This window comes from Chaetodon auriga, chromosome 13 (assembly GCF_051107435.1).
Source record: "Chaetodon auriga isolate fChaAug3 chromosome 13, fChaAug3.hap1, whole genome shotgun sequence".
Lineage (NCBI taxonomy): Eukaryota > Metazoa > Chordata > Actinopteri > Chaetodontiformes > Chaetodontidae > Chaetodon > Chaetodon auriga.
In genome coordinates this window covers 2,461,796-2,475,784 of record NC_135086.1, presented here as the reverse complement: position 1 = coordinate 2,475,784, position 13,989 = coordinate 2,461,796, and the positions used below count along the sequence as shown (strand labels likewise).

Sequence of the window (13,989 nt, the reverse complement as noted above, 5' to 3'; positions counted from 1 at the left end):
GGCAGCACCTGTTGGTCCAAGGTGATCCGTCTCTGTCTGCGTGGGAGCTCCATGCCTCAGCAATCTAAAGGAAAGTCACATGAATGATGGCCACCGGTACGTTTGGAAAAATAAATAGCCTTCTCTTCATGGGAAAAGAGTCTCCCCATCATTTTCCTCTGCTCTTTTACAAGAATAAGAAAATAGTGCAGCGACCAGGTCTAGCGGGAGGCCATGAACCCTACCTTTGTGAGTCAGCCTTGTTCTTTTTTAATGGTATTCTGAGATCAATTTGTTTAAATTGCCTCCATTTAACTTGCCCAAGTACGGCAGTCTGAAAGAGATTGCTATCGCGGTAATTACGGAGAATGATTGGGGGCGATTCATTATGCATAAGAGGATGCGAATTTTAAATAGGGGAGCTGTGTGTGTGTGTGTGTGTGTGTGTGTGTGTGTGTGAGAGAGAGAGAGAGAGAGAGAGAGGGAGATTCAGGAGATAGGGTGTAGCTTAGCATGGCGGTGACCTCCACCAGAACGCTCAGGGCTGAATGTTTCTCCTCACATGGTCCAGGGAAACTGCTGCTTTCTGTTGAGGCCAGGTGGAGATTTAATGGAAGGAATTTACACATAAGTATTCCAACGCGAGCCATGACGGTAGCATCCCGATTCTGCACGTCAGAAGTCGTACACACAAGTAGTTGACTTCTTTTGGCATCGTCCATTGAAGTGGCGACGCGGAGGTGGCTAACATCTACTGTGTCTGTGTCCAGTTTCACGATTCTCCAGCCCACGACTGACACCCCGACTGAGCAGGAAGAGGGCGCTGTCCATCTCCCCGCTGTCAGATGCCAGCATCGACCTGCAGACCATGATCCGCACCTCGCCCAACTCCCTGGTGGCCTACATCAACAACTCCCGCTCCAGCTCGGCGGCCAGCAGCTCCTACGGGCACCTTTCAGTTGGCGGGATCAGGTACTTCATCAGTGCACGTGCACACACACACTTTTGCAGGCATATACACACTTCAACATACACGTTAGTTGAGATAATGTCTGTAACAGGACATTTTGCTTTTTCATGATTCAGTGGTTGAATATTAGCCACTAGAGAAAAGTCTCCATTCATATTTTCCATGAAATAACGTCTTTCCTTCACCCTCCTGCTCAGCCCCTCGTTCAGCTTCCCCCATCACATCAACCCCGTGGCGTACCAGCAGCTGTTGTCCCAGCAGAGGGGTCTCAACGCCTTCGGCCACACGCCTCCTCTCATTCAACCGTCGCCGTCCTCCTTCTCTGCTCGCCAACACCCGCTCACCGCGTCAGCTATGTCCGCCTCCCACAACAGCTCCAGCTCTGAGGCCAACCAGGTAGGAATGGGAGCGTTTGTGAATGTTCCAGGGAATATACGCTCTCAACCCTTCTAACCTTAAATACCCTTTACATGGAAGTGTAGTGCTGTAGTGCTAGTGTTCTTGATTGTTTGAGGGCTAAAATTCAGTGGCACAATATGGAGCTGAAAATGGTGAATTTGGCTGTCGATGCTCTAAATACTGTCAGCTTAGATTTTACCCACAAGTTTGCATAATATGTAAACATGTCATGAGCATGGTGGGAACTAGTGATGGTTCACATCAGCTGATTGTCCATCACAGAGCCAAAATGCGACTTTTGTCCAATATAAAGGATATACTGAATGCACGTTTTGCTTCATGTAGGACTTATTGGCAGTTTCGTACGGGTTGTCAATGAATGAAGTATTTTCTGTAAACTGTCTCAGGGTGGAAATATGCAGGAGGCTCCTTCGCAGTTCCATCTGTCGCCCTTCCTCCTGCCTCCTCGCCCTCTTTATCAGCCCACTGTATACACCGCAGCCACTCGTAATGTAAACTTCCCACTCGGTGAATCACTCCTCGCGCTGCTGTCAGAGCCTCCAGCTCTGTTTCGGCGCAGCGTCTGCTCACACACATCAAGAGTATCCAAGTATCCTGGAGTATATATCTGCGTACGCACACACAAACAAGACACACCCCCATTCACCCGCATACACTAACACACATTCAGCTTCTTTTCAACAGTGATCAGAACCATACTTCCCTCTTGGTTCGCAGCCAACTGAATGAATCATCGAGGCCCCCAGAAATGCTGAACTGCACTGTAACGTCTGGGTGGGATTAGGAGACCCCCCTCCAATACTGGACCGCCTCCAATGAGCCCCAATTTACACACACACACACACACACACACACACACACACACACACACAATAATTTATCAGCTGCTTTGCGTTTTATATCTCCCCTTTCTTTTCAGCTCCATTACAGCTTTAACAGGCCTTGTGCGTCCGTGTCTTTCTGTCGTCTTCAGAATCTGTTGGCAGATCAAAGCCCCCGCCCCCCACAACCCCCGACCCTGCCGCCTTCCCCCTCGGTACCGAGGGTAATAACTCCTCTTCTTTCATATTTCCTTGCGGCTTTGGCGATCATAAAGCAGTCTAAACTGTTTAGTCTCGGCAGCGGGTCCTGGTCTGACTTATGGGCCGCGGTGCCTGGCCCAAACGGGACTCCACACGTCTCTTTGCAGCGGACTATCGAGCCAAAAACAATTGCGTGCTATCTCTGTGACTCCATTATCTGATTCCCCTCCGCCGCTCCCTGTGGTGACTGTGTGGAATCTGGTGGTTTAATAAACTGGACTGACGGGTTGGCTGGTATGTGTTTGGATTAATGGGATGATTCACTGAGATGGATTACGAGCGAGTGGGTTGATGGATCGGTGGATGGCAAAGGGAGGTTAAATGGTTAAAAAACACATCGTTCTGCTTCCTTCATTCGGAAAATCAGACCAGCTGCAGTTAAAAACCCAGTGTCTGTTCTTGTCTGTCCTTCAGAACGCCAGTGGAGACCCAGCAGTGAGCAGCACAGTCAACCCGCTGACCAACAAGAGGTCAAAGGTTAAGACGGAAGCAGAGGGTCCAGTGCCCATCTCTCCGTCCTCTCAGGTAAGAGAATTAAGAAAAACTCTGGATATAAGAGTCTTCTTAGTCTTCTTGGCTGCACTGCCCGTTTCAGACCGTCGCTGCTCTCTTTAAGATCTGCAGTGACCTTCAGAAAACCCTCATCAACTGTATAGATTTTTTTTGGTTTTGCAATTTATCTCTCTCTGCAACAGCTTCAGCTACTTACAGCAGGAAAACAGTGCCCACTTTATCCACAGTTGCTAATTTGGCTCTAACTGATTACTGGTAGTGAATAAACAGCAGCTTTAATTAATGACAAGACACGTGGTCACGCATCGAGATCAAGCAACATTTGGATTAAGAGGCAGATAAGAGGATGCAAAACAGAACAGAATGCTTCTTTAACATATTGACCACAGATTCGGCTAAAAGACGCATTATTCCAGTCATTTATACGCTTCAGTGGATGCACACATCTGTGCTGTTTGTTGGCCCCTTCTGACTAAGTGCTGTCCCCCTTCTCCAGGACCACGGTGGGGGGATCTTGGACCTGAGTGAGGATCTGGATAAAGACGAGTGCAAACAGGAGCCCGAGGCCATTTATGAGACCAACTGCCACTGGGAGGGCTGCAGCAAGGAGTATGACACCCAGGACCAACTCGTTCATGTGAGTGTTACTGAGAACGACCGACCGACAGACTGGTTGCTCTTTTTTTTTTACGCCATTGTCAGCGTTATTCGTCTCTTTGCTTTAGTGAAAGTCAATTCCAAACGGCTGCGTTTTGTTGTGGAACAAGTGAAAAGTTCAAGCTACTCTTCTGCTGCTCATTAAACCCACGCTGATTGAGTCTGCTCAGAAAGCCGTCCAGTAACTGATGCTTTCCTGTTGGGCCGACACGCGCGACGTTAATGAGCCTGCTGGCTCTCGCCAAATTCAAGCCCGAGCCCTGCAGCTGTGCCCCCCCCCCAGTCCCCTCAGCCCAATGACCCCTAACCCCTAACCTCTCACTCCCAGCAACACCCCCAACCCCCGAAGCCCTGAGGGCCGACCATAAATCCATCGTCATGCCAGAACCTCTGGCGTTATGGAACCTCATGCTCCCCGCCTTTTCCAGACCCGCTCTCCTCTTGTTTTCCACTTTCTGACTGTCAGTCATAGTAGAGCGGTGGTAGGAGGGGCATATGTCAGGTCCACATACCCAGAGACCGATGGCAGGCGGTGGTGAACGGGTTGCTGTGGGTTGCTGCATGTCAGGACCAGAGTTACCTAAAGAACTTTTGCCCAACTCCAGCTCCCAAGCCACAGACTCTGTGAGAGCTTGCCAGGATTAGTGAGTAGACTCGCAGAGGATCGGTGGTTTGATCTCGGGTGTGGAGAGACAATGTGAGGCCAACACATTCTAAAATCCTCGCAGGAACAAGGGTTTTTTTTAAAAGGTCTCTGCTTTCTATCAACTTTATAAAAACAATACAGGCGTGTAAAAGTCATTTTCTCTGTAAAAACTCCAGACAGCACATCCAGGCTTCTCTTAATATCAGCAAAAAAAACATGCACACCTGTGGCTTTTTCTGGCCTCTGCTTAACCAGAGTAATCCTGTTTCAAGTTCTGGATTCACAGCAGTGTGTGACCTGAAAATAGAGGCCTCCACTTGTTTCCATCCCTCCACTTTCACCCGAAATAGATCTCAGCAGAATCGTCGACCGCTGAGCTTTTTGCTGGTGGAGAAGTGGCCACATAAGTGGAGCGTTGTGGGCCTGGATGTCCTCAGGAAATGAAGTGGTTCCTCTGGGTGTGTGGATATTTGCATGTGGTGCACGAGAGTTTGTAAGTGTGTCTGTCCAGAGACAGTGTGTGTGCGCGCTATGTCTTTGTCTGCAATGTAAGTCATTTGAGTTCGATTAAACTTGTTGTGTCTGCATCCAGAAGTGCAAATTATTAATCTTAACATAAAAAAGAAATCTTTCAACATGATGACAAGGTGGAATTCATGCTGAAATTACTCTAAGATGTTTAATTTTGCAGCGTAGAAGCATCGTTTCAAAGAGAATTCTCTCTGAGATTCTTCATTAAGGTTTGCAGTTTAATTGATCTGAAATCACTAAACTAGCTAATACAAAATTTAAGCTGAAGTTTAAGCATTACACAGGAAACGCCGTGTCCCCCGCTGACTCCCTGATCCATCAAAAGTAAGAAGAACAGAAGATAAATACTCTTCCTGATCACTTTTACTGGGATCTGAGGAAGTTCCTCTTCCTTGAGAAACACATGGAGACACAAACACACACACGGCCTGAAAAAACAGACAATGCTTTTATAGTTTTTGTCTCCTGTTGACAGATGCATAATAACTGTCAGCCATAATGGATGGCACCGTCATTCACAATGTGTGTGCGCGTGAGAGTGGATGGACGTATGCATGGGCACGTGACAGGGGGAGAATCTTCTGGTGGGAAAAAGACAAGAATTTGCTGACTCGTTTTTAGTAACACACACACACACACACGTTAGGTTTTGTGGGGACATTACATAGACTTACATTCATTTCCTGGAGACTTACCATAACTTTAACCTCAGTCTTCGCCCTAAAATTTACTGATTTACTTTGTGGGGACCTGCATTTTGTCCCCACAACTAAGGCAAGTTCCCACAATGTGACTAGGTACACAGATTTATGTCCCCACAATGTGTAATACACAGACACACACATGCTCACTTGGTTTCCACTCTCCATTCTAGCATTTATCTGGTCGTCTGCGTCACACACGTGTTAGGATACATCGTGGTGATTGACTTGAATTGTCTCCTCAGCACATCAACAACGACCACATCCACGGTGAGAAGAAGGAGTTTGTGTGTCGCTGGGAGGAGTGTTCACGGGAGCAGAAGCCCTTCAAGGCTCAGTACATGCTGGTGGTCCACATGAGGCGTCACACCGGGGAGAAGCCGCATAAATGCACAGTAAGAACCTCGCATCCCTGTGAAGCGCTAACCGTTGACTGTTAGTTACTGACTGAGCAGAGGGTCATGTGACTCACTGACTGACTGACAGTCGTCTGTAGGTAAAGGCGTATTTAGTTTTGCTTTTCAACGAAGGTGGGGGACTTAAGAGAGACTTCTAGTCCAAAACATCCGATCCTACATTTCCCATAATGCAATTAATAGAGTATTTTTCCCAGAACCTCCCTGCTTGTGTGTCCATGTCTTTCAAACACCACCAGTTTGTAAGACATAAGATATAACACAGCTTCACACGGGCTCCTTCAGCTTCATTGATTTTTGTAAATATCTGCTAATTCTGAATGTTGATGCAGTTTCAAACAAGTTGGGACAGAAGCAACAAAAGACTGAGAGCCGTGTTTGAAAAACACCGGTGCATTAAGGGTTAATGGTTAACCGACTACTGGAACCAGAACTTGGATGTTCCTCAGCCACATTAGCAGCCAATCAGTCTGTATCCTCCAACTCTTCCCTTTGCCTCAGATTAAAAACAGGTTCATGTGATTTTCTTTGTGCTGAGCATCAGTGATATTCTCCATGTTGATAAATCATGCGGGTTTTTATTGAAGCCTTCATTTACTGTGTGAAGATCAAATTGAAGGCCTGTTTGCTCGGCTTCAAAGCTTGCTCACAGGCTCTTGTGAATGCATTAAAACAGATGACTTGTGAAAGAGAGAGTTAAGAAAGCTGATTGACAGCGTGGGTGTGTAATTAAAATCTGCAGACAAGCAGAGGGCCATGGGTCCTTATTAACGCTGTATATTCTCTGCACAAATCCCACGTGCATCTGCTCATAACACTCCCCTTCAGTCTCGTCTTTTAAGGGAGAATCTTCTGACTTCTATATCCAATTCCTGAGCAAGTCTAATTTGATTCTCTTTTCATTTCAAAGCCAATTACATTCACAATGACTGCTCAGAAGGAATACCAAATTATAGCTTGTACAGTACAAGTGAATACAAAGGCTAAACACAGACTTTTCTTTGTCTCAACAAAGCACACCAGACAAAGAGCTCCACCGCACCTCACACTTAGTTTAGATATTTCACATAATAGCCCTTTTTACCAAAGTGTAGCACTGCTTTGCTTTTGTGTGGCACGCCACAGTTGGTGGGCACCGGTCCAAGCGTGGATTACATTTAAAAACTGAAACACACAGAGCTTTTTTTTGTCGCCCAGCTGCCGACAAAACAACAGAGCACTCAGGCAGTCGGTCTCACTGTCTGTCTGTCTGTCTCTCTCTACAGTTTGAGGGCTGTTCGAAAGCCTACTCTCGCCTGGAGAACCTCAAGACCCACCTCAGGTCCCACACCGGGGAGAAGCCGTATGTGTGTGAACATGAAGGCTGCAACAAGGCCTTCTCCAACGCCTCAGACCGGGCCAAGCACCAGAACCGCACACACTCTAATGAGGTATTTTCTCTCACACACACACACACACACACACACACACACACACACACACACACACATTGATCAACCGACTCGCTCAGTGGGGTTTCATGCATCTGCGCCTCCGTCAGCCAAATGTTTAGTTTACCCTGAAATGTAATCATTACAATAGGCCTCATGCAAGAACCACGCAAATTACCAGATTTGTACTTGAGTGGCACGTACATGTGATTCTGTGACATAGTAAGCAAACTCGCTCTGTAGCCTTCATGACGTGTAGACCGTGTTAGCGGTGCTGAAGAGTAAGGACCACACCAGCATCTACCTGGACTTCAGTGAACATTTGCAAGTATGTTTACATGCTGTTTAATGGGCTGCAGCTGAGCAGCTAATTAGCTATCTAGCCTGTAAACTGATATTAGCGGTGCACTTTTCCCCAGTGAATGTTTGTTTGTCCAACAAGCTAAGACGTGTTCATGTTTGGAAGTTAGAAAAGGAGACTTCCTTAGCAGAGAGGCTAATGTGGCTTGTTGTTCAGCCTCTGTGACCGTCTGCTCTGTTTCATGCAAGATTTGAGTCAAATTAAATAAAGCTAGGAGCATGAAACCAAAAGCTATTAAAATTTAAATTTCTCCTTTTGTATTAAGACTGGGTTCAGGAGAATGCAGGTAAATGATTTTGTATGCTGGAGCAGACAAAAAAAAAAAAATGCAACTTAATTTCAGTTGGACTTAAACTCTCTCTTTGCAGAAACCATATGTGTGTAAGATCCCGGGCTGTACCAAGCGCTACACGGACCCCAGCTCTCTCAGGAAGCATGTTAAGACGGTCCACGGACCCGAAGCCCACGTCACCAAGAAACAACGAAGCGACGCACCTCCGAGACTGCAGCCACCCAAAGGCAACGAGAACGAGGCGAATTCCAAGCTAAGTGCTAAAGGCGTGGACGGCAAGATCGAGGCCAACAGCACCTCTCGAGGAGTGGAGGACTGCCTACAAGTCAAATCTATCAAGACTGAGAACTCTATGGTTGGTCCTGATGACGCAAATCAAAAATTCTACACACACACCTTTTTATATTTCATAAAAGATTTGTGTTCAGGAGATTTTGGGGTTTGATTAAGTGCATCTTGAAGGAAATTAACCATTTTCAGCACTTCAGATTACCAGTGCCACTTGTTAATATATAAGGTTAATATAATTGCATGGCTTTACATGTTTAGGACACAACAAAGACAAAAACACACTAATTTTCTTGCTGTTTTCCACTTTACTAACATTGCTCTGAGGTTAAATGTTTACTCCTGGTACTGCCTGCATCCTCCCTAACTCACCTCTCTGGTTGTTGCTTGAACTTGCTTCTCTCAAGTTAACCTTCCTAATGGACAGACTTCACTGAGGTGAGCACTCAAACTGTCTCTGTGCCTTCTTGCAACTCAGCATGGGAGATGTGCGAACGTGTCCTCGTGTTTCATGCAGCATCGTTGCATTTTTGCATGATGTAAAATGTGCTTCTTGCATGGTTATCCATTTTTACAACTTTAGGACACGCTCCTTTCTAGACTGGATGCACACAAATACATGTATGGAGACACACACACACTAACGTTTAACAGGATATTTCTGTCCACAAGATCACTGGCAGTAGCCTGTGCTGTCGGCCGACGATAAAAGTGATAGTCGCATTAATATTCAAAGGCTGGGGCTGTTTTAGCATGTGTGCTGAACAAATAGTGCCAGCATCAAGCTGTGATCAAGACTTTAGTTCATTTTTGGCGAGTTTAAATTACTGTCGCCGCTGTGCTGGATTGTTGCTCACAGAACTCATCTATTATCTACTTGTTTTCTTGTTGTAAATAAATCAAACTCATCTATAATTAATAATTATGGAACTATAGGCCTGCATCAGTTTTTACAAAACACCATCACAATCAGAATTATTTAACTGTGGTAATTATTTAATATTGAAGAATACATAATGTAGTTTCTCTGAACTGAGACGACAGCTTTTATCATTTTATTATATTCATTTCTGTTGATAAATTTCACTTATTCTTTCCACCATTTTTGCAATTTTCGCAGAATATGTATTAATTAGTGGAAAACTGTACCACTGTCATTTACAATAAAGCTTTTATGCTTTGATTCATTACACTTACATTAAGTTCCTCCCTGCTCTCCTCCTCCAGACGTATCAGTCCAGTCCTGGTGGCCACTCGTCATGTAGCAGTGAGCCGTCGCCTCTCAGCAGCGCCAACAACAACGACAGTGGGGTAGAGATGGCCATGCACAGCGGGGGCAGCTTCGGGGACCTCAGTGCACAGGATGAGTGCCCCATGGTTGACTCCACTGTTCCTGCAGGGGGACAGCAGGCTGGGGTGGGGCTCCAGTTGAGGAAAGCCGTGAGTCATGGTGGCGCCGTCACCATCAAGCTGGAGAACATCAAAAAAGAAAGGCTGAAAACAGTGAGGGACTCCTGCCCCTGGGTCAACTCTGCACCACAGCCACTGCAGGGCCAACGCAACAACATGAAGCTGCCTCCCATACCTGCAGTTGGTAAGTGTGACAGGTTGAAGAAGTGCTGAATGGCATTATGTATTTGTAGATTGAATCCAACAGTTAAAACAAGCAGAGGCAGTAATGCTCATTCTCTAACTGTAAATATTGTAAACTTCTTGGTATCATTATGTAATAATGTCCCATGCATCTGCCAGGTTCCCTGCTGGAGAGCTCAAACGTGATGAACAACTTGAGCAGTTTGTATCCTGGCCAACGAATGGGTGACCCGTCTTCATGTGAAGTCACACTGCTGAACCAGTTGAATGAGCGCCGTGACAGCACCACCAGCACCATCAGCTCAGCTTACACCATGAGTCGGCGCTCCTCTGGTATTTCACCCTGCTATTCCAGCCGCCGCTCGAGTGAGACGTCCCAGTTTGGTGCTAACCGGCACAACAATATCAGTTCTGCTGACTCCTATGACCCAATCTCCACTGATCTGTCTCGTCGCTCCAGCGAGGCCAGCCAGTGTGGAGGTGGTGGTGTCAGTGGAGGAGGGGGAGGAGGTCTCCCAAGCCTCCTTAGTCTGACGCCAGCTCAGCATTATCGACTCAAGGCAAAATACGCCGCTGCCATCGGTGGAGCTCCACCTACTCCTCTCCCCAATATGGATCGAATGAGTCTGAGGACCCGTATGGCACTCTACAGTGACTCCCAGGAAGGCTCGTCCCACCCATTCCACCAGCCACCTTCTGGTGCTGTGCCTCGGCGATGCAGTGATATTGGATACGGCACGCAGAGCATGATGCCCCATGAGGTACCAGCCAACCTTCCCCGTCGTGCCAGTGATCCAGTGCGTCGTCCCTCACTGGACCCTCTCTCCTTTCCAAGGGTTCAACGCTATAACAGCATGAACAGCATGAATCCCATGAATGGCCCAGCAGCTGAACGCCACCAGGCACTGGCTATGCAGGGATACACTCGCTCTGATGGCAGCCTGCAACGCTACCCATTTGCCCCCAGACCACCTAGCATTTCTGAGAATGTAGCTATGGAGAACATGGCAGTGGATGGGATGATGATTGGGGGGGAACAGAGTGGGGAGGATGATATGGTGCTTCCTGATGATGTGGTACAGTACCTCAGGTCCCAGAATTCTGGCCCCTCAAGTCACAACTTAGGGCAAGTGGACTACCATTCCAACAATCAGACTCAGGGCTACCAGACAGGCATGGGCCCACCAGCATCATTTTATGCACAGAGGAGGATGGCCATGGTGGATGGCACAATGACTCAATCTGGTCAGGACATGCAGACCTGCCAGATGGGTCCTGGTGGCTCCCAGCAACCCTTCTCACCACCATCGGACAACATGTGCAAGAACAACATGCCAGTGCAGTGGAACGAGGTGAGCTCAGGGACTGTGGATACCACAACCAAGCTTTCCAAACAACAGCAGAACCCTTTCAGGGGGAATCTAGCTGTTGTTCAGCAGAGGCACAATTTTGGTTCCTTGCAGGGACAAGGTCAGGGCCTGGGCAGCAACCAGCAGGTAGTGCCTATGAGTCAGAATATGTCTATGCAGGGGTATGTGAACCACAACAGCCAGAGGCTGATGAACATCTCCCACCAGCAGCATCAGCAACAGAAGCAGTGCAACAATGTGAACTTTAGTGAGCAAATGAGTCCTCAGCAAGGGTTTGGTCAAGAGGCGATCCCAAATTCTATATCCGGGAGCACGAGTGTGAGACCTACCCGGAACATTATGGCAGATCCAGAACTGCAAAGTCACAGGGTAAGGACACAGGCTGATGGGTATTCTCATGTGAACCAAGTGGACCCGCCACAAAATTACAGCGTTCTTTCCCAGCAGCAGCAGCAGCAGCAGCACAATATTCATAATGGGCTCAGAGGAATGTTACAACCCAGGCCTCCCACAGAACCCAAGTCCATTGCCAGACAATACACAGGGTCTAGCATGATGCAACCTAGTCGAATACCCAAGTCTTCTGATATGAGCCCCAGTCGTGGTACTGACACCTCAGAGGCAAGCCCAAAGAGGCCCAGTGGGTCAGCAGCCCACAATAGCAACTCTGAAAATCCAAACTCTGCTGTGTTCTACACAGGTCAGGTTCAAATGTTTGAACCAACATCTGTCACCTTTGATGCCCCTATGTCCCCCTGTGCCAGCCAGGCTCCTGCCAGCAACACCACTGCTGCAGCCAACATGGCCTCACCAGGAGTCAACCTGGTCTCCAGCAGTACAGTGGATTCTTCCACTGGTGGATCTGGTGGCCCAGAGCATGCCCAGATCGACTTTGACACAATGTTAGATGATGGGGACCACTCCAGCCTAATGTCGGGCACCCTGAGTCCTGGCCTTCTGCAGAGCCTCTCCCAGAATTCCTCACGTCTCACCACCCCCCGCAACTCTGTCACCCTTGCATCTGTACCGGCAGGGATTGGCAACATGGCCATCGGTGACATGAACTCTATGCTCACAGCCTTGGCTGAAGAAAGCAAGTTCCTCAACATGATAAGCTGAGAGCAATCAAACATCGTATCATCCATCCAGTCTTGATCATTTCTACATCAGGAATATATGGACTACACAAGAAAGCACTGATTGAACAATGCAAAACTGGCTATTTCATACATTTCTTTCTTCATTGCCCATAGGAATATGCTTATCTTGTAATATTTGCTTCAGATTATAATATGCTACATTAAAATTTTAATAGTAAGTATATCTAGGGTCAAGGACAATTTTCATTATTTGTTAAAAAGCCATACATTTTACCTACAAATATATGATAACCCAGGGTATATAAATGCATCTACAAACAATTGCCATTCAGTATTTGCTGGTGTAACAGCCCTTTACAAAGTGGTGCACTGAAAACAGTTCACATAGTACCTTGCGGAGGACATCCAAGGTTGAGCATCTGAGTACAACATGAAAACAGTTACCAGGAAATGGAAAAGATATGTAGATAACAGATAATATTTTTTCATGAAGACCTTTATGTGTATAGATTATACTGTATGGTACTTGCTTTAAGTTATGCTATAGAGTTTTGATGTTTAAACTGGGGCTGTCAGAGGTACAGTAACATACCAACACCTACTATTAATTAGATGTCTAAAAATCTATCATGTGGCTCAGGACAGACACAGCAATGTATGTCATTTTTGCAGGCAAATTACTTACATGGACTTTAGCTTTTCACTTCACTATGTTCACTCAACATAGTCCGAGGCCAACAACACACTGTGCATGTCGAAACTGATACATGCCTATGGTGAAAAAAGAAAACATTAACTGCTGTTGCAGTTCAGACAGTATATGCACTCAATTCAACTATGTGGCAGCATAAAGAAAGAAGTGCTACTGTAGCAGCATGTCTTGTGCACATCTTGTTTTTAACTGCTTTCACCTGGATTTTGGAATGAAGGTTATTTGTGAATCTGAGAAAAACCTCCTTACATTAAACAGTGAAAGTGAATTTTTAGACGAACTTTCATGAATTTCCATATGCATTTAATACATTCAACCAGAAATGTATGACTAATTAATTGTAATTTACAGAATTAAGAATTTGACAGCCCTAGTTTAAACACGTGGTTGTACAACATTATGATCCACAGATATTAAGTGCTTTTTGATCATGGTCTGAGCTCTTGGGGATGGCACTGTAAAATCTGATTTCCTTCTTTGCCCTCTGGATCAGAAGCATTAACTCTCCATGGTCCCATCTCACAAGGGTAAATGATTGAAAAGGACAAGGATATGCCTCTGTGTTATCTATCAGGGCACATGAACCCCTGTGTCTGATGAGGAGCATTCTCTAAAAGAATATACAAGTACCTCTGTGTGTTCTCAGTAGAGATCCAGTCCTAATTAACACATTCACACCACCCCCTTTGCTGCACCCCTGGGCTCTGGATGAACGGCAGAGAGTCCAGGAAGGGACACAGACTTTGATAATGAAATCCTGTTTCGGACAGGACTGGTGAACTGGCCCTGCAAATTCCTCAGTTTTATTATGTTTGCTGAATTTCTAGTAGCCTTTGAAATGTTTGCGTGTATGCTACTATCCACTTTTACTATGCTCAGTGTGTGTGCGTTTGTGTGAGTGTGTGTATATAGCTTTTGTACATTTCAA

At 46.3% G+C, this 13,989-nt stretch overlaps 1 protein-coding gene across 1 annotated transcript in view; it reads left to right on the top strand.

Annotated features, from left to right (window-relative positions):
• gli2a (GLI family zinc finger 2a) overlaps positions 1-13,989 on the top strand; it is a 76,042-nt gene extending 62,053 nt beyond the window's left edge. Inside the window, exons 6-14 of the mRNA XM_076747712.1 lie at positions 750-951; positions 1,147-1,345; positions 2,866-2,976; positions 3,461-3,601; positions 5,745-5,894; positions 7,181-7,345; positions 8,075-8,353; positions 9,514-9,880; positions 10,039-13,989. Of these exons, the coding sequence (XP_076603827.1) occupies positions 750-951; positions 1,147-1,345; positions 2,866-2,976; positions 3,461-3,601; positions 5,745-5,894; positions 7,181-7,345; positions 8,075-8,353; positions 9,514-9,880; positions 10,039-12,368 (3,944 nt within the window). The 3' untranslated portion in view covers positions 12,369-13,989. The remainder of the gene's footprint in view (positions 1-749; positions 952-1,146; positions 1,346-2,865; positions 2,977-3,460; positions 3,602-5,744; positions 5,895-7,180; positions 7,346-8,074; positions 8,354-9,513; positions 9,881-10,038) is intronic.